The 20528-nt window shown below is 44.1% G+C and overlaps 1 protein-coding gene and 1 long non-coding RNA gene across 2 annotated transcripts; both read right to left on the reverse strand.

Annotated features, from left to right (window-relative positions):
• Positions 1-4328: 4328 nt before the first annotated feature.
• On the reverse strand, positions 4329-11835 carry LOC143030319 (uncharacterized). Its single transcript, XM_076193471.1, has 3 exons — positions 11831-11835; positions 4633-7233; positions 4329-4476 (listed from the first exon to the last, which is right to left on the reverse strand). The coding sequence occupies exons 1-2, from the start codon at positions 11833-11835 to the stop codon at positions 5034-5036; spliced, it is 2205 nt and encodes a 734-aa protein (XP_076049586.1). The 3' UTR covers positions 4329-4476; positions 4633-5033.
• Positions 11836-12036: 201 nt separating this feature from the next.
• LOC143030651 (uncharacterized) lies at positions 12037-12697 on the reverse strand. Its single transcript, XR_012966923.1, has 2 exons — positions 12341-12697; positions 12037-12184 (listed from the first exon to the last, which is right to left on the reverse strand). It is a non-coding gene; the product is annotated as an uncharacterized LOC143030651 (long non-coding RNA).
• Between the last annotated feature and the right edge of the window lie 7831 nt (positions 12698-20528).

Below are 20528 nucleotides of genomic sequence, written 5' to 3' on the forward strand. Positions count from 1 at the left end.
TTTGAGTTTTAGGTTAATCGTTGGTCGTCTTCGTGTTTGTTGTCTTTTGCGCATGCGACGTGACGTCATGAGCAGCGACTGATAGATACAAAAATAGTAAACAACTAATTGGAAATAATAAAAAATCAGACAACAAAGAAAAGAGAGAAAAAGAGAAAGAAAAGAAGAAGAAATAGTTAATTTTGAATTTTAGGGTAATCGGTGGTCGTCTTTGGATTTGTTGTCTTTTGCGCATGCGTCATGACGTCATAGACAGTGATTGATAGATAAAACAAGATAAATAAATGATAAAATAACGAAAATAAATAAAAGATAATAAATATAAGAGAGAAAGAGAGAAAGAAAAGAAAGAGAAAGTGTTAATTTTGAATTTCATAATCGTCTTCTGATTTGTTGTCTTTTGCGCATGCGCTGTGACGTCATAGGCAGAGACTGGTAGATAGAAAAAGATGAAAAATGAAAATGAAATAACGAAAAAGGAGAAAAAGACATTCAAAGGAATGGAAAAAGAAAGGAAAAAGATATTTAAATGTGAAATAAACTTATTTTTGAGTTTTAGGTTAATCGTTGGTCGTCTGTGGGTTTGTTGTCATTTGTGCATGCGACGTGACGTCACGAATCAGCGACTTATAGATAAAAAATAGTAAACAACTAATTGGAAATAATAAAAAATCAGACAACTAAGAGAGAAAAAGAGAAAGAAAAGAAGAAGAAATAGTTAATTTTGAATTTTAGGGTAATCGTTGGTCGTCTTTGGATTTGTTGTCTTTTGCGCATGCGTCATGACGTCATAGACAGTGATTGATAGATAAAACAAGATAAAAATAAATAAATGATAAAATAACGAAAATAAATAAAAGATAATAGATAAAAGAGAGAAAGAGAGAAAGAAAATCGTCTTCGGATTTGTTGTCTTTTGCGCATGCACTGTGACGTCATAGGCAGAGACTGGTAGATAGAAAAAGATAAAAAATGAAAATGAAATAACGAAAAAGGAGAAAAAGACATTTAAAGGAATGAGAAAAGGAAGGAAACAGATATTTAAATGTGAAAGAAACTTATTTTTGGTTAATCGTTGGTCGTCTTCGTGTTTGTTGTCTTTTGCGCATGCGACGTGACGTCATGAAAAGCGACTGATAGATAAAAAAAATAGTAAACAACTAATTGGAAATAATAAAAAATCAGACAACAAAGAAATAGAGAAAGAAAAGAAGAAGAAATAGTTAATTTTGAATTTTAGGGTAATCGTTGGTCGTCTTTGGATTTGTTGTCTTTTGCGCATGCGCTGTGACGTCATAAGCAGAGACTGGTAGATAGAAAAAGATGAAAAATGAAAATGAAATAACGAAAAAGAAGAAAAAGACATTTAAAGGAATGAAAAAAGGAAGGAAACAGATATTTAAATGTGAAAGAAACTTATTTTTGAGTTTTAGGTTAATCGTTTGTCGTCTTCGGGTTTGTTGTCTTTTGCGCATGCGACGTGACGTCACGAGCAGCGACTGATAGATAAAAAAATAGTAAACAACTAATTCGAAATAATAAAAAAACAGACAACAAAGAAAAGAGAGAAATAGAGAAGGAAAAGAAGAAGAAATAGTTAATTTTGAATTTTAGGGTAATCGTTGGTCGTCTTTGGATTTGTTGTCTTTTGCGCATGCGCTGTGACGTCATAGGCAGAGACTGGTAGATAGAAAAAGATGAAAAATGAAAATGAAATAACGAAAAAGGAGAAAAAGACATTTAAAGGAATGAAAAAAGGAAGGAAATAGATATTTAAATGTGAAAGAAACTTATTTTTGAGTTTTAGGTTAATCGTTGGTCGTCTTCGGGTTTATTGTCTTTTGCGCATGCGACGTGACGTCATGAGCAGCGATTGATAGATAAAAAAAATAGTAAACAACTAATTCAAATAATAAAAAAATTAAACAATTAAGATAAGAGAGAAAAAGAGAAAGAAAAGGAGAAATGATTAATTTGGAATTTTAGTTTAATCGTTGAACTTCTTCGGATTTGTTGTCTTTTGCGCATGCGTCATGACGTCATGGACAGTGATTGATAGATAAAATAAGATAAATAAATAAATAAATGATAAAATAACGAAAATGAATAAAAGATAATAAATATAAGAGAGAAAGAGAGAAAGAAAAGAAAGAGAAAGTGTTAATTTTGAATTTCATAATCGTCTACGGATTTGTTGTCTTTTGCGCATGCGCTGTGACGTCATAGGCAGAGACTGGTAGATAGAAAAAGATGAAAAATGAAAATGAAATAACGAAAAAGGAGAAAAAGACATTTAAAGGAATGGAAAAAGGAAGGAAACAGATATTTAAATGTGAAAGAAACTTATTTTTGAGTTTTAGGTTAATCGTTGGACTTCTTCGGATTTGTTGTCTTTTGCGCATGCGACGTGACGTCATGAGCAGCGGCTGGTAGATAAAAAAAATAGTAAACAACTAATTGAAATAATAAAAAATTAAACAACTAAGAAAAGAGAGAAAAAGAGAAAGAAAAGAAGGAGAAATAATTAATTTTGAATTTTAGGTTAATCGTTGGTCGTCTTCGGGTTTGTTGTCTTTTGCGCATGCGATGTGACGTCATGAGCAGCGATTGATAGATAAAACAAGATAAATAGATAAATAAATGATAAAATAACGAAAATAAATAAAAGATAATAAATATAAGAGAGAAAGGGAGAAAGAAAAGAAAGAGAAAGTGTTAATTTTGATTTTCATAATCGTCTTCTGATTTGTTATCTTTTGCGCATGCGCTGTGACGTCATAGGCAGAGACTGGTAGATAGAAAAAGATGAAAAATGAAAATGAAATAACGAAAAAGGAGAAAAAGACATTTACAGGAATGGAAAAAGGAAGGAAACAGATATTTAAATGTGAAAGAAACTTAATTTTGAATTTTAGATAAATCGTTGGTCGTCTTCGTGTTTGTTGTCTTTTGCGCATGCGATGTGACGTCATGAACAGCGATTGATAGATAAAAAAAATAGTAAACAGCTAATTGAAATAATAAAAAATTAAACAACTAAGAAAAGAGAGAAAAAGAGAAAGAAGAGAAGAAGAAACAGTTAATTTTGAATTTTAGGGTAATCGTTGGTCGTCTTTGGATTTGTTGTCTTTTGCGCATGCGTCATGACGTCATAGACAGTGATTGATAGATAAAACAAGATAAATAAATAAATAAATGATAAAATAACGAAAAGAAATCAAAGATAATAAATATAAGAGAGAAAGAGAGAAAGAAAAGAAAGAGAAAGTGTTAATTTTGAATTTCATAATCGTCTTCTGATTTGTTGTCTTTTGTGCATGCGCTGTGACGTCATAGGCAGAGACTGGTAGATAGAAAAAGATGAAAAATGAAAATGAAATAACGAAAAAGGAGAAAAAGACATTTAAAGGAATGGAAAAAGGAAGGAAACAGAAATTTAAATGTGAAAGAAACTTATTTTTGAGTTTTAGGTTAATCGTTGGTCGTCTTCGGGTTTGTTGTCTTTTGCGCATGCGACGTGACGTCATGAGCAGCGACTGATAGATACAAAAATAGTAAACAACTAATTGGAAATAATAAAAAATCAAACAACTAAGAAAAGAGAGAAAAAGAGAAAGAAGAGAAGAAGAAATAGTTAATTTTGAATTTTAGGGTAATCGTTGGTCGTCTTTGGATTTGTTGTCTTTTGCGCATGCGTCATGACGTCATAGACAGTGATTGATAGATAAAACAAGATAAATAAATAAAAAAAATGATAAAATAACGAAAATAAATCAAAGATAATAAATATAAGAGAGAAAGAAAAGAAAGAGAAAGTGTTAATTTTGATTTTCATAATCGTCTTCTGATTTGTTGTCTTTTGCGCATGCGCTGTGACGTCATAGGCAGAGACTGGTAGATAGAAAAAGATGAAAAATGAAAATGAAATAACGAAAAAAATTAAATAACGAAAAAAATGAAAATGAAATAACGAAAAAGGAGAAAAAGACATTTAAAGGAATGAGAAAAGGAAGGAAACAGATATTTAAATGTGAAAGAAACTTATTTTTGGTTAATCGTTGGTCGTCTTCGTGTTTGTTGTCTTTTGCGCATGCGACGTGACGTCATGAAAAGCGACTGATAGATAAAAAATAGTAAACAACTAATTGGAAATAATAGAAAATCAAACAACAAAGAAAAGAGAGAAAAAGAGAGAAAAAGAGAAAGAAAAAAAAGAATAGTTTTTTGGCGTCACAGATTACTCTGCGACGCATAGGGGGTTAGCGTAACGAGTGCCCTCTTTTCTGGATTACGTAACGTAAACAACGCGGGGTTAAGGATCCACGGGGTACTCGTCGCTAACATTTATTGGCAATAGAAAACACGACTTTCTCTTCTTCACACAACAGGTGCTTCCGTTGAAACCATGGCAGCACACAGTAATTGGAAGGAAGAGTAGAAGTAGAAGTAGTAGGAGGAGGAGGAGGAGATGAAAAACTGTAAACAAACCAGAGCAACGCTCGTTACTAACAGCTTTTATACAGAATTACAAATAATCTGAACATGAAATACGAGCAGCTTTAAGGCTAAATTCATTATGACATACAAGAAACAATATACCAGATCTAAAACTAAATTCAGCTCAAAACTCACCGAGTAGGCCGCGAAGGGAGCGGGGTATACAACTGAAGGCGTTTCAAACCACACTGGCTGGAGGCGCGACGTAACATCGCACCACCGCAACAGGTTCTTACACACCTTCTTAAGTCTAATTCTTAAAGTGAACATTGTACAAATAATGAGATGCTATCTTGCAGCACAGCTTGCAGACAACTTACAACGATAGTATTCTTAAGCAGACGAAGCTTCTGCTCGCAGCATACTTAAATTAAACATTACGAAAAAACAAACTTAAAAACCTCTTCCGAGGGGAAACGAGCCTTACGACAAAAGGATATGTAAACATGGGGATACACGGACATATAAAAAAGCCCCGTTACCTCTCGTAACGGCACACTCCCTTCCTAATTTTCTAGGGGGAAAAATTACCAAAACTATTGACCTAGCAACACAAGCTCAGAAATGGGTCTTACATATTCATGGGCCTTGTTGTTTACCACAACTCTTACTTGGACCTTCCTGACTAAATCATCCTTGCCAGGGAATACTTTGTTTACAATACCCAAGGGCCACTGTCCTTGGGGACACTCTTGATTTTTTACCAACACTACATCATCCACCTTTACATTTGGAGAGGAATTGACCCACTTTCTTCTGGGTTGTAAAGAGGAAAGATACTCTTTCTTCCATCTCTTCCAGAATTCCTCAGCAAGGTGATGGACATGCTTCCATTGAGATTTGTATACTGCCTTAATATCTATCTCTTCAGGAAGAGTTACAGGAATATCAGTTTTCTGAGTGAGAAGGATGGACGGAGACAAAATGAAAGGACTACTAGGGTCCGAGGAAACAGGAACTAAAGGTCTGGAATTCACGATCTTACATACTTCTGCAAAGAAGGTTACTAACACCTCATGTGTTAATGCCTTGGGGTGATGGTTAGTCAGTATCACATTCATGATGTTGCGGACTATTCCCACCATACGCTCCCATGCTCCACCCATGTGAGAAGCATGAGGAGGGTTAAACAACCAAGTGCAACCTTGACTTGACAAGAAACTATTGACATCACCACCTTCATCGGTAATGGCAAGCAAGTTCAGTGCTTTGACAGCACCTACAAAGTTCGTGCCTCTGTCAGAACGCATCATCTTAACTGGGCCACGAATACAAATGAATCTCTTTAAGGCATTAATGAAGGAAGAAGTACTCAATTCTTCTACAGTCTCTATGTGGATAGCTCTGGAAACAAGACAGGTGAACAGAACGCCCCATCTTTTACTTTCGAGGAAGGAACTTCTAGTGCGCCGAGTTTTTATATGCCAGGGGCCAAAAAGGTCAACTCCTACATAGGAAAATGGCGGATTGGGAGTAAGTCTATCGACGGGTAAGTCTCCCATCTTCTGAACACACACCTTACCTCTTACCCTTTTACAGGTGACGCATTTGGAAATGACCTTAGAAATGGTACGTTTCCCTCCCAAAATCCAGAAACCACCTGTACGGACGGCTCCTTCTGTAATCACTCTCCCTTGGTGGTGCACTGTCTCATGGTAGTGACGGATCAACAACAAGCCTAAGTGGGATTCCTTTGGAATAATAATAGGCCTTGCAAGCATACCAAGTATATCACCGCCTTGACTCAACCTGCCTCCTACACGAAGTAGGCCCTTCTGGTCTAAATAAGGAGACAGAGATGCAATGGGACTGGAAGGAGGTAAACAAACTTCACCTTGCAATTTAGTCATGGCAGACGAGAAATAATCCTTTTGGTATGTCTGAACAATGAAATCAGCTGCATCTTCTAGTTGATCGGGTGACTTATGTTTGTTGCATATATGCCAACCTGAACAACACTTGTTACCTTGTTTGAAAGAACGGGCTATATGCTTAAGGAGAGCTACCGCTCTTACAAGTCTCCTCCAACAGGAGAAATTAGAGAACCTCTGAGCTAATGACGCAATTGCAGGCTCTACATTGCTTTTGTTTGCACTAACAAGGGGTTCAGACTCAATTGTGTAGTCTGATACCTTTACTTCTTTATCTGTCTCAGGGCTTACAAGAGGAAAACTTCCACTGGTGGATACAACATCCTCAAATAAGCTTGAGGGACCTGACAACCAATCACTCTGATTTAGGTTGGTTATTTCAAGACCACGGGTAGCCAGGTCTGCTGGATTACAATCTGTAGGTACATAATGCCATTGGTTAGGTTCGGTGGACGACCTAATGTGGTCTACTCTGTTACTCACGTAGACCTGAAATCTACGCCTTTCATTATGAATATAGCCCAAGACAATCATGCTGTCAGAATAGAAATGCCTTGCGTCTAAGGGTTTGTCCAAGCAATCCGAGATGGAATTGCTGAGATTAACTGCCATCACTGCAGCACACAACTCTAACCTGGGAATAGTATGACCATGGTTGGGAGCTACTTTAGCTTGTCCCCTCACAAAACACACCTGGTAGCTTTTGGTATCACTGAAAACCTTAAGATATGATACAGCTCCTACTGCTACTCTGGAAGCATCTGAAAAGGTATGAAGCTCTATCCTGTGAGCTTGAGACAAAGAAATACTAGCAAACTGACGATTGATGCTTACATCCTTGAGGTCCCTTAAGGACGTTAGCCATCTGGACCATTTGGTATGGATCTTAGCTGGTATGGGTTCATCCCAACCACACTTTAGATTGGTTATCTCTCTTAGGAGTAGTTTTCCCACTATTATTACTGGGGCTAAGAATCCCATGGGGTCAAACAGACTATTTACAACAGACAGTATCCCTCTTTTTGTCGAAGGCTTGTCTGAATCCATGAACTTATAGACGAAAACGTCTCTTTGGATGTCCCATAAGAGGCCCAGGCTAGACTGCATAGGCATAGAGTCAGAAGTTAGGTTCAGCTCCTGAAGGTTATCAGCCAGCTCACTGGTGGCAAACTTTTCCAGCACTTCCTTACTGTTGGAAGTGATCTTGTGCAAGCGCAGGCGTCCTCCTTCTTGAAGTGCTGACTTAGAGTCTTGGATTAACTTGTAAGCAGTCTCCGCATCTGGCAGAGATGCTAACCCATCATCCACGTAGAAATTGTTCTCTATGAAATAGCGAACTTCAGGAGAGGCATCTTCTACAGACTTACGCAAGCCATAGGTGGCAATGGCGGGAGATGGCGTGTTCCCAAAAACGTGAACAGTCATTCTGTACTCAATCAACCTTTCATCAGGGTCATTATTCTTGTACCAGAAGAATCTGAGATAATCTCTTTGCTCAGTCTTCACTTTGAAATTGTAGAACATCTGTTCTACATCAGCTGCCACTGCTACAGCTTCCTGACGGAAACGTAGAAGAATCCCGAGAATACTGTTTGTCATATCAGGACCTGACATCAGCATATCATTTAGGGAGAACTCTCTGGATTTGGCAGAAGAGTCGAACACAACCCTGATCTTGTCAGGTTTCTTAGGGTGGTACACCCCAAACAATGGAAGATACCAGCACTTCTGATCAGACTTCAATGGTGGTGCAACCTCAGCATGCCCACGATCTAACATCTTTTGCATGAAGGCCATCATATGCTGACGTTTTTCCGGCTTTGTGCTGAGGCTACGATGGAGAGACAGTGTGCGGTGCCACACAAAGTCTCTATTATTACTGGTGGCTACAACATTGGGACGGAAAGGCAGTGGCGCGACCCAATGACCACTTTGATCCTTGCGGAACTCTGAGTTCATAACATCCAAGAACTTCCTGTCTTCAATCGACAGGGCGGCCTTGTCATCATCTTTGGTTACCTTGAACAAATCATCCTTTACTTCAGAAACATGAATCTGGTTACCACATGGTGCGACTATAGAGGGACGTCTATCATGTACAAAGGATGTTTTGAAACTGCTAATGACAGGAGGCCTACAAGTGCCATGGAGACACACTTCCCCAATGATTGCCCAACCCAGACTGGTCTGTTGAGCTAGAGGGGCATTGACAGGTCCAATTCTCTGGTCAAAAATGTAATGAGCTGAAGGCACATCTCGACCAATGATGAGTAGAATCTCAGCTTCAGGAACCAGAGGTGGAATACATTCGGCCAGATCGGACAGATGGGGATAACCACGAGCTATGGCGGGGGTGGGTATCTCTTCTCTTACATTGGGAATGCTGTCGCATTCCACTAACTGAGGGATATGTACCTCTTGTGAGTTATGCCAAGACACGATGGTGTAATTTTTGGTGGTGCGCCCAGAAGCGCCCGTTACACCTGCACAGGTAGCTAGACGATATGAAACCCGATTGCTCAGCTTGTCAAACAAATCGAAAAACTCAGACCTTGCTAAAGAGCAATTGCACTGATCGTCTAGGATGGCATAACACCACACTCCGAGCTCTGGCTTACTTTCAGGATAGACCTTTACCAAGAAGGTCTTGGCGCAGGACTTACTCGTGGAAGTGGGGTTACTGCATATCAAGGTACATTTGGAATTGACCGCAGCATCCTCCCCTCCCTGAGTCTTTACTATGGGGGTAAGAACATTTGGAAGCGGCACTTGATTGACTACAGGGGAGCGAGGTGTTTTATCTTGAGCAACCTCCCTTCCATGCTGTGTAACCGCTTGAGTCGAACTCCTCTTCGACCTGGGTTCATCGTGATGTAAGGCAGTCACATGAGTATGGGCCTTACAGAGTTTGCAGAAAGTTCTCTCTTTGCAGCTGGAAGGAGGATGGTTACCTTTGCAACATCTGTTGCACACTCCTTTATCGTTTAAGAAAACCTTCCTCTCGCTCACTGACATGGTGCGAAAAGCCCTGCAGAAATCCAAATGGTGTACGTAGGCATCATGGTAGACGCAAAAATCTCCCTTTTCTGCCTTTCTTCGCTCGGTAGGACTAGCGGCGCCAACAGACCTGTCAGCGCCCATGGTCGACTTACTGCCACTGGACAACATGGTGTCAGTCTTCTTCACACGTACTTGAGGAAACTTAGAGGGAGGTGGCTTCTCTGGTTTCACAAAACCATCGGCTCCAAGGCTTTGATAAGAGAAACATGGATCATTCTCGACCCTTGCCATCTCCTTCACAAACTCAATGAAGAAGGAGAAAGGTGGGTACGGCACACCGTGAGCAGTCTTGTAGTTCATGGCTCTGCCAGTCCACGCTTTCTGTATACAGGGTGGAAGTTTTGCGACAATGGGATTGATGCCTGACGAGGCGTCATAATATGCAAACAGTGTACTGTATACAGGGTTAGCCTTCAAGGCTTCTATCTGATACAGAATGTCACACAGGTCGTATAACCTTAAGGTGTCTCTAGGCGAAATCCTAGAGAAGTTGGCGAGCTTCTTTTTAATTGAAGTCTCAATGATCGAAGGGGCAGCAAACCTGTCATCCAAGCGCTCCCAAATTCTACTGCACGCCAGGTTTGGATTCTTGGCATTTGAGTTTCTGGTTGTACGGGCCCATTCTTTAGACTCAGGACCTAGGTACTTAACTAACAGGTCTATTTCCTCCTTACATGAGGTGCCTAACTCTTGCACGACTTCCTTGAAACTCTCTTTCCAAACAGCATAGTCTTCCGCAGTATCATCAAACGTAGACAGCCTGCTAAGAAGTAAATCCTTCCGCAAGAAGAACTTGCTCAAATCGGCAGAATTGGAGGTTGTCCCCAACCTAGGAGATGCACTCCGAGGAGGTTTTACTACAGGTGGTGACACATAAGAAACATGGTTAGCAACAGGTTGCTGCGCAGGTTGTACAGACCTCACCTTTACCTTTTCGATACGAGGTTCAAAACTGAATGGAACATTGTTAGCAGGCTGTGAGTTAACTCTGAAATCAGAACAGGGCTTGAAAACAGGGCTTTCAGGATTCAAGCCTACCAGATCCTTCTGACTAGCGGAAACATCGACTATACCACCCTGTTGCTCCACATATAGTTGGGTGCGGGTAGCGACTGTACCTTTTAATTGGTCCCAGTCACTGCATGTTTCCCAATCATCGTCGGGTCCTAAGTGCCTAAGTTCGGCTTCGGCTTCTTCCAACTCCTTTTGCTGTGTCATAACTTTGAACTTGGCCTGCATTTCAGCCTGCTCTTTCATAAGCTGACCCTCCTGTTCGGCAAACTTAACTCTGATACGAGCGGTCTCCACCTTGGCTCGTTGCTTCCTTGCAACACTAACACTGGTGCTACTGGAACGACCTGACCTAACCGACCTTCTTGAACTGCCCTTCATGGAAGGGGGCATACAACGCTCAGAGTGGTCGACGAGGGATAAAGGAACTTGATTGGACTTCGGGTCATCTTGTAAAAACGGTTCAGTGTGGTGTTCCTCTTCCGTGACCTCAACTGAGGAAGAGGAAGCATAGTTACTGATTACCTGACGAAAAGATGCCTGAAAATCCCTGTCTTCGTGCTTCACTGATTCAGCACGAGCCAGACTTTCTGGAGTACGTTCACGCATTAAGAATTCCAGGTGCCTTTTTACAGTATCCTGGTACACAGCGTGGGCCTCATACAACCAAGGACCATGATTCGGTTCTTCCAATAAGGCTTGTACTCCTTCTCTACTCGCCTTTACCCTCTCTTCATGCTGATCAGACGCTCTCTGAAAAGCCTCTTGCCCTTCAGCCGTGAGGACTCTGACCCTACCAGAGACGGGTCCTTCATCTATACTGTGGTTGGAAGACATATTGCCAAGCGAGAGAAAACAGTGAGAGACAAGACAGTAATATGATAAAGAAGACAAGGAACTCGAACTTAATCGAAAACCACGGAGTACGTTACCACACTCCTAACTATACGACTATTGAGGTAGACAACAACAGATTAAACCCTACATTTGGTTCAATCTAAAAATGCACATTAGTCGCATGCTTATATTAACATATGACAGGATTTAGGCAAGGTAGCTTGCCTTCAAAGGAAAAACACATGCTTAACTGCGACGTGGTGTTATGTAAACACTGTTGGGGCTTGGCAACCATACGTTGTTGCCACATCACACTCGCGCGCCGATACGATCACTAAGACTGCCACATCACACTCGCGCGCCGATACGATCACTACACTTTGGCTTGCGCTACACTACACTTTTACTTGCGCTACAAAACCAAGCGCACACACGTAAACTTATGCCAGGAAGGCGACACATCAAGTTCATGTGGTGACGACGAGGGGAATCTAGACGTGGCAACGGCGTGCAGGGCGTGGTCTGGCCGACACTTCAAGATGGACTTGGCATACCGCATGGCTAACTTTTAACTCCTTCGCAGCGGCTCTTTTCATTCACCTCTTCACGAAAGCGATTTTCTTGGCAGAGAGCGCCAATGGTAGTCGTTTTTCATTTTGGCGTCACAGATTACTCTGCGACGCATAGGGGGTTAGCGTAACGAGTGCCCTCTTTTCTGGATTACGTAACGTAAACAACGCGGGGTTAAGGATCCACGGGGTACTCGTCGCTAACATTTATTGGCAATAGAAAACACGACTTTCTCTTCTTCACACAACAGGTGCTTCCGTTGAAACCATGGCAGCACACAGTAATTGGAAGGAAGAGTAGAAGTAGAAGTAGTAGGAGGAGGAGGAGGAGATGAAAAACTGTAAACAAACCAGAGCAACGCTCGTTACTAACAGCTTTTATACAGAATTACAAATAATCTGAACATGAAATACGAGCAGCTTTAAGGCTAAATTCATTATGACATACAAGAAACAATATACCAGATCTAAAACTAAATTCAGCTCAAAACTCACCGAGTAGGCCGCGAAGGGAGCGGGGTATACAACTGAAGGCGTTTCAAACCACACTGGCTGGAGGCGCGACGTAACATCGCACCACCGCAACAGGTTCTTACACACCTTCTTAAGTCTAATTCTTAAAGTGAACATTGTACAAATAATGAGATGCTATCTTGCAGCACAGCTTGCAGACAACTTACAACGATAGTATTCTTAAGCAGACGAAGCTTCTGCTCGCAGCATACTTAAATTAAACATTACGAAAAAACAAACTTAAAAACCTCTTCCGAGGGGAAACGAGCCTTACGACAAAAGGATATGTAAACATGGGGATACACGGACATATAAAAAAGCCCCGTTACCTCTCGTAACGGCACAAGTTAATTTTGAATTTTAGGGTAATCATTGGTCGTCTTTGGATTTGTTGTCTTTTGCGCATGCGTCATGACGTCATAGACAGTGATTGATAGATAAAACAAGATAAATAGATGAATAAATGATAAAATAACGAAAAGAAATAAAAGATAAGAGAAAGAGAGAAAGAAAAGAAAGAGAAAGTGTTAATTTTGATTTTCATTATCGTCTTCAGATTTGTTGTCTTTTGCGCATGCGCTGTGACGTCATAGGCAGAGACTGGTAGATAGAAAAAGATGAAAAATGAAAATGAAATAACGAAAAAGGAGAAAAAGACATTTGAAGGAATGGAAAAAGGAAGGAAACAGATATTTAAATGTGAAAGAAACTTATTTTTGAGTTTTAGGTTAATCGTTGGTCGTCTTCGTGTTTGTTGTCTTTTGCGCATGCGACGTGACGTCATGAGCAGCGATTGATAGAGGGGGGGTTTCGAGGGTAGGGTAGTTTGGTCGAGGTCGGAGGCCTGGCAATGGGAGGGTCGGCTGAGTATGGAGCTGGAGACATCAGGTTGGGTGAGAATTGTTGCAATGCATGGTAGAACGGGGGCGTGGGGTTGGGAGGATCTTGGGGGAGGGGGTGCCGGGAACAGTTGCAGAAGGGTGTGTATATGATAGGCGAGTGAAGAGTGTTCTCTTTATTGATGAGTGACGCCTACTGGCGACTGGCGTGGATACAGTGGGTAGGCACAGTGGTGGTGCCTGCCTGGAGCCCAACTTATCCTACATCCCCCTCCCAAGACAATTAAATGGACCATATGGTATATAACAAAACTAGCAATGTTAAGTGTTCACAATTCCGAGAAAACAATATGTTCAACACAAAAGCAAAAGTGAGGGATATCTACTGTTCCTTCGTGAGAGGAACACACACACACACACACACACACACACTGACACGCACACACACCAGGCAATCAGTCACAATCGTCGGTTGCATAATCTCGCAGCCACATCGGCTTCCTTGAGCTCCTTTTAGGGCGGCTATGAGGCGTGTTGGATGACGGCGGATTGGACGTCTGTGGTGCTGGTGACGGTGACAGCGTTTCTTGTAAACTGGTGTCCGCAGCGACCCGCAGGTGCCTGCGGTTGCGTAAGGTAATGCGTCCACTCCCATCCAACTTGACAGAGTATTGGCGGAATGGTAGGACCTCGGTGACCACGCCTCGCCTGTCCCACAACTTACTGGCCTGGTCCTGTATCAGCACTTGGGTGCCAATCGATAATGTGGGAAGAGTCTTAGGTGTCCCTTGGCTGATCATCCAAGCTTCCTGCTGCCTCGCCGCCTCGATTTCCCTTGCGCGTAGCGCCTGCTGCCAGTGCACATCCACCTTGTAGTGCTGCTTGTGCACCGGTACCCCATCTCGTAGCTGTCTGCCCATGGCTAGCTGCGCTGGTGACTTGTCCACCCCGCGCAGAGGTGTGTTGTGATACTGCAGTAGGGCTACTGATACCTTATCAGCATCCAGGCTGCCGCCCGGACCTGTGTTGTCTCGGAGCAGTCTCTTGGCGGACTTCACAGCTGTTTCTGCCCTCCCGTTTGACTGAGGGAAGTGAGCGGACGAGATCCGTCTCTCTACGTCCCATTTTCTGAAGAAGGCACGCATCTCTTCACTGGTGAGGTTTGTCCCTCCGTCTGTAGAAATAGACACGGGCGCACCCCACCTGTGGAAGAACTGCCGGAACACTGATGCTAACTTGTTTGACGTGGCACCACTTGGGAAGTGTGCTAACTCCATCCACCCGGTGAGCCTGTCGGCGTATGCCATATACATTCTCTCGTCAAGTTGGAACAGGTCTGCCACGGTGTGCTGGAACGGGTACTCAGGCGTAGGGGTGAAGGTAAAGGGTTCCGCGGCTTGTGAAGGCGAGTGAGTGTTGCAGGTGGCACAAGCATCCCGATGTCGTTGCAGGTCGCCCTCCATGCCAGGCCAATATACCGATTGCCTCGCCCTTCGTAACATTCCGTCTAGGCCTTGGTGACCCGCGTGGAGATTACTTGCAATGCGTCGTCGTAGAACTTCCGGGATCACTAATCGCACGGCGCCTTGGTCGTATGTGTACGTCACCAACCCGTGTGACACTGCCAACCTCTCCCTGACGGCATAGTACTGCCGAAGGCTGGTCAACTCTTGTGCTCGGTGAGGATGCCAATCGCCTGCTGTCACCTTAGCCACTAGTAGCTGGTAGTCTGGATCATCTGCAGCTGCCCGCACCACCGCTGCATTATCGAGTACGATAGAGTCAGCGACATCGAGCGCGGCAACTGCTGCTGCTGCTGCCACAGCGGCCTCCATGTCATTTGAATCCTCTTCGTCCCCAGCCTCTGGTGGTGCACAGAGCGCAGGATAGCGGGACAAAAAATCTGCTGCACAGTTCCGCTTCCCGGGCAGGTACTTGATCTGAAATCGGTAAGGAAGGGTTTTTTCCTTCAAGGAGAATAACCTTGGGTTCACTATGTCTTTCAGCGCCCTGTCCCCAAGAAGCTTGACTAGCGGGCGATGATCAGTGACGATCAGGAGGTTGGGGCATCCGAGCAGGAACAGGCGGGCCTTACGGAGACACCAAGCGACCGCCAACGCCTCCCCCTCTACCGGGACGTAACCCGCCTCCGCAGGTGTGAGGTGGCGGCTGCCACAAAGTGCGAGGCGCCACCCACTCTTGCAGCAGAATGGACTCCCTCTCATCGGGCACTGACAATGCTGCTGCAGCACCACAAACCCGATGCCCACCTTACTCCAATCGGTAATCACCGCTGTGGGCTTGTTCTTATCGTAATAGGTTAGGCTCTCCTTAGCAAGGCTACAGATAACCTCCTTTGCCTGCTGGAATTTCTCTTGCAGATTTCCATCCCAGTACACCTTCCTGCCTTGAGGTTTCCGTAGCAGCTCACGAAACGGCTCCATAATTGGTGCAGTAGCGAGGAAAGGTGCCATTTGATTGACGAACCCATGCCAGGAGCGAACGTCCGTCAGTGATGGCTCCGCAGGCATACTGAAGTTCCTGATGGCAGCCAGTCTTTCGTCTGTCGGCTTGTAGCCGTCCCACCTGACATGAAACCCGACGAAGTCCACCTCTCTCCTTCCGAACTTGAACTTCTCGGGTTTGAGGGTCACTCCTTTCGTGGCGCAGGTTTCAAGGAAGTTATACGTATGCCAGAATGCGTCCTCAACGCTAGCGTCAAACAGTAGGGTGTCGTCAACACACTTCACATTTCTAAGAATCACAGCAATGGACTCGTCAAACCTTCGAGTGTAAGAGTCTGGGGCGGCACAGTGACCCAGGGTGTGATGAAGGTTGTGAGTTTCTTACTGGCTTCCTGAAGCTCGACCTGGTGAAAGCCCCAATGTGCGTCAGCGATGGTCTTGTATGTGTGGCGCGGGATGCCGGATACCATGTCAAATGGTGTAGGGGTGTGATGGGTCTCCCTTCTGCATGCAGCGTTGAGCTTTTGGTAATCAATGGTGCACCTAGGTTGACCTGACTTCTTAGCCACAACTACCATTCTCGCGCACCACTCCGTGGCCTCCCCCACAGGCACTGGCTCTATAATTCCCATCCTGACGTCGTCGTCGAGTTGCCTCTTCACCTCTGCCTCCCAGTGTCTAGGTACCGAGGCCGGTGTGTGACATGCGAAGGGCTTGGCGTCTGGAAGCAGGTGGATGGTATGCGGTTCACCCGCCATTGTTGGAAGGGGACTTCTGTCTGTGTTAAATGTAGATCCCGAAAAATGACAGAGGAGCCATTCCTCCAATCTGGACACGTTTTCTTCAAGGGGGGGGGAAACGGAGGGGAGGATGGGCGTGGGTGCATGGTGTCAGCTGACTGTGTGGCAGCGTCGCCAACTCCGCCAATAGCCGCTCCTGCGACGACAGTGTGATGAGGGAAGGTCTCATGCACCAGTCCCAACTCCCTGCACGCCTGTAGCGATATGTAGCACTGTGTGGCTGTCTTCACCACAAAAATCTCCTGCAGTGTCGACTTGTCACCATACTGCAGTCGACAGGGAAAAGAGCCCAGAGGTTGCAGCTTGACGTTCGCCACATCTCGCAGTCCTCCCCGATGTGTCAGCGATGCTACCTTGACGCCCAATGAAGTCAGTAACTCCAACCCAGCCACACACACCTGAGCTCCCGTGTCAGGTACGGCCTGGATTTTTGCGGATTTGTTCTTCCCTTTCGCATGACTGACCGTCACCCAGATGCGTGGTTGACTTCGAGCTGCGCCTGCAGCTGCAATCACGATGCCAGACGCTTCCAGATCTTCAGCTGCCGCTGCTGCTGCTGGTTTCCCTTTACTCCTGCACATTTTCTGCACGTGCCCAACTCTACCGCAGCTGTGGCAGGCTAGTGTCTCCGCGTAACACAGCCCTCTGCCTTGCTTGTGTTTTAAACCACAGTTGCCACAGCGTTTCAAAACCTGCTGCTGTTGGCGGGCTGCCTGCGGCATGCGAGTGGGTTGTTGGTGGCGGGCTCCAGCTACCTGAGGGTAGGAATCTGCTTGCGCGTCTGGCAGCGGCGTCACCCCAGCCACCGCGGCCAGATTTTCCCGCCCGAAACTCCCGCCCAATGTGTTATGGCGGGCGTCTTCTTGTGCCGCCTCGAAGGCAACACAGAACCTGCGTAACGAATCCACATCATTGAAGGATTCACACTGACGAAATACTTCCTCTTTCAACCCCACACTATGTAACCCACACACTAGCTTACGGAGGAGCATGTACTCAGAAAGACTACACTGACACTGGGGACACGAAAACTCGCAATCCGCCGCACACTGTGTGGAACGAGTAAAGTAATCACTTATGGACTCACTGGGTTCTTGCACTGCCGAGAAGAACTTGAGCCACTCCGCCGCCTGGTTGGACGCCTGCACGGCCATGCACCCAATAGCGTCCAGTGCTCCTTGGATGGAGAGAGCCTCCCATTGCTGCGTGGTGAATCTAGAGTCCAAAGAGCGTTGTAGGGTCGGCGTGCAGAGGAGACGGATATGAAGGACCGCCTCAGCAGGTGCAAAGTCGCTGAGGGCCAGCCAGTACTCCATGGAGCGCCTCCAGGATCGGAAAGCTGCCGTGGACATACTTACGTCACATTTCTCGGGTGCTGAGGACCGAGGAGCCGATGAGTGGTGTCTGGGCTGTGCCGCTACCTGGCGTTGCAGGGCTGTGATGGCTTCCGACTGTGCTAAGAGAAGCCGATGAGCTTGCCCCAGGGCTGCGGATGCTTGAGGGGACCCACGGCTGGACCGTGGGGTCTGAGCTGGTAGACGAAGACGACGTCCGGCCATGTTGAGTGCGTAGGTCGTGAACCGGTCACTGCGCCATATATGATAGGCGAGTGATAGGCGAGTGAAGAGTGTTCTCTTTATTGATGAGTGACGCCTACTGGCGACTGGTGTGGATACAGTGGGTAGGCACAGTAGTGGTGCCTGCCTGGAGCCCAACTTATCCTACAACACTGCATACGTGAATTTCTTCAGAGACGTTGATCTGTTGCCATTCATTATCAGCCTGAAGTTGTAGGCATTGAGCACAGTTTTCCTCACACATTCCACAAAGCTGACCATCATGTCGGCCTTGTCAACAAGACGCATATTTGCCGTGTAGTCAACCACAAGGTCTGGTTTCTTTATTACTTTACTTGTCCTGTAATTCACCTTTCCTGTAGCCATCATTTTTCCGGTATGCAGAGTTGACAGCATAATGACTTGACGCTTGCCATACCACTGCATTACCATGACCTTTCCCCACTTCTGAATGTTGTGGTCCCAACTTCTAGTTTTGTGTGCCTTGAAAAGTGGAGGCATGTGTTTTCGTGTCTTTCGAGCTGTACCACAGGATCCTCCTACTCCTTTGTCGTGCAGACAACGGGACAAAACTGGGCTTGAATAATAGGAGTCTGTATACAAGACGTGGCCTTTCTCCATGTAAGGTGCAAGCAGAGTTTTTTTTTTCATAATGCTCCTGGTGCTTCCGTGAGGGTCATTTCGATTGTAATCAATGTTGGTTGGTACCTGTGTATGGGATCATGTCCACTACAATACCAGTCTCACAATCACACAAGACAAACAACTTGATTCCAAATTGGTTCCTTTTCGTCTGCATATACTGCTTGAAAATAAGACGTTCCTTGAATTACAAAAGCGATTCGTATATTACCAGCTTGCAGAAGGGTTTGAGAAATCGGCTGTACCGTTCCTTTATCATCATAAACACATCACGTATCTTCCACTCGTATCTTCTCGTCTGGTCGAGGTTGTGTATTCGTGGCAAAGTGGCAAGGTCGTTAGTAGTGTTTGGAGCCTATTTCTTGACATGAATTTCCCGAATGTTGGTGTACCCAGCAACGGTTCTTTTTTTCCAATAGTCGCTGATGACATGTTTCTTTGCGTGTGGCATCAGAATAACAAAGAGTTCCCTGACTGATGCGTCTTTCCATATCCTGAGGTGGCTGTGTGTATTACTTTCTTCTGAATTGTCACTCTCCTGTGTTATGAGATAATTATATTGTAGATTAGTCTTCTGCACTATTTTGTCCGTTACTTCATTGTCAAAGAAGGCTTCTAAATATTTTGCTTTTGTTCCATCAGGTCCAACGGAAAAAAAAAAAAAAATGAAGTCACACCTGATGAGCTAGAGTCAAAATTATGAATGTGAGGCTCAAAATCATGACCATCGCTCCAGGAAGAAAAACCCACATTGTCGCAGGGGTTCGTGTCAGGTGGTGTGGGGGTCGGTGCAACTCCTTCGTCCTCACTCGAATTCCATTCATACTCTCTCCCCGATGCACCAGGGCCATCGATGTCTCACTGCTGTCCTCTGCTCGATGATCGTGATTCATGTCATCATATGATCCAGAATTGCCATCCGCTCTTCTTGATGATGATAGGAAAGTTTGATCACTTCGTCGCTTTTGGCCAATGCTGATTTTACTGTATGTTGCAACATTATGGTCACCCAGTACCAAAAAAAATATAAAGAAAATTAAAAGAAGCCAGAGAGCAACCACGAAAACGGCCCCAGCACTTTCAAACTTGTCATATGAAGAAAGACTGGCCAAACTGAAGTTTTCGACTTTGGAACAAAGAAGAGGTAACGTACTAACCATCTACAGAATCATGAAGAACATGGAAATACTTGAGAGAGGACTTACTAAATCGAGACAATAGAGACACAAGAGGACATGGAAAACAACTCAAAAAGGATAGTTATACAAGAGACCTGAAAAAAGAAAGAAATCCACACGGAGTGCTGGGCACTTGAAACAAGCTGCACAAAACAAGTGTGTGCAAAAATCATACACAAATTTAAGAGCAAACAAGACACTGAGATACAAAGGCGGTACACCACGAGCATAGTTGTCTTTCCCGTATGATACAACTAGGTAAATATATTTATCATAAATTTTACAATACTCACACTAGGGCGTGACAATGGTGGACATGAAATATTACACTATATTCACACTCGGGTGTGACACCTTCCCCATTAAAACTGATAACTTGAGACAAGAGTATCAGCAAGGATATTTTTGTGGCCAGACATAAGTTTTATTTCTAATGTAAAGGTTTGCTAAAGTAAATTCCACATGAGTGCAGAATTTTGCCTTTGTGCAAATTTTGCTTTCTTTGCACATTATATGCACACCTATATAAGTCTCCGTACTGACCAGGTCAGCAAATGCACACTTTTCTTAAGTATCATTGCCTCCTCCAAGGAAGTTATGTTTGTTTCTTGGTTTGTCTGTTAGCAACTTTACTCAAAAAGTTATCAACATATTTTGATGAAATTTTGG

Source organism: Oratosquilla oratoria, chromosome 12 (assembly GCF_046742065.1).
Source record: "Oratosquilla oratoria isolate Oo_2021 chromosome 12, ASM4674206v1, whole genome shotgun sequence".
In the NCBI taxonomy this organism is placed as follows: domain Eukaryota; kingdom Metazoa; phylum Arthropoda; class Malacostraca; order Stomatopoda; family Squillidae; genus Oratosquilla; species Oratosquilla oratoria.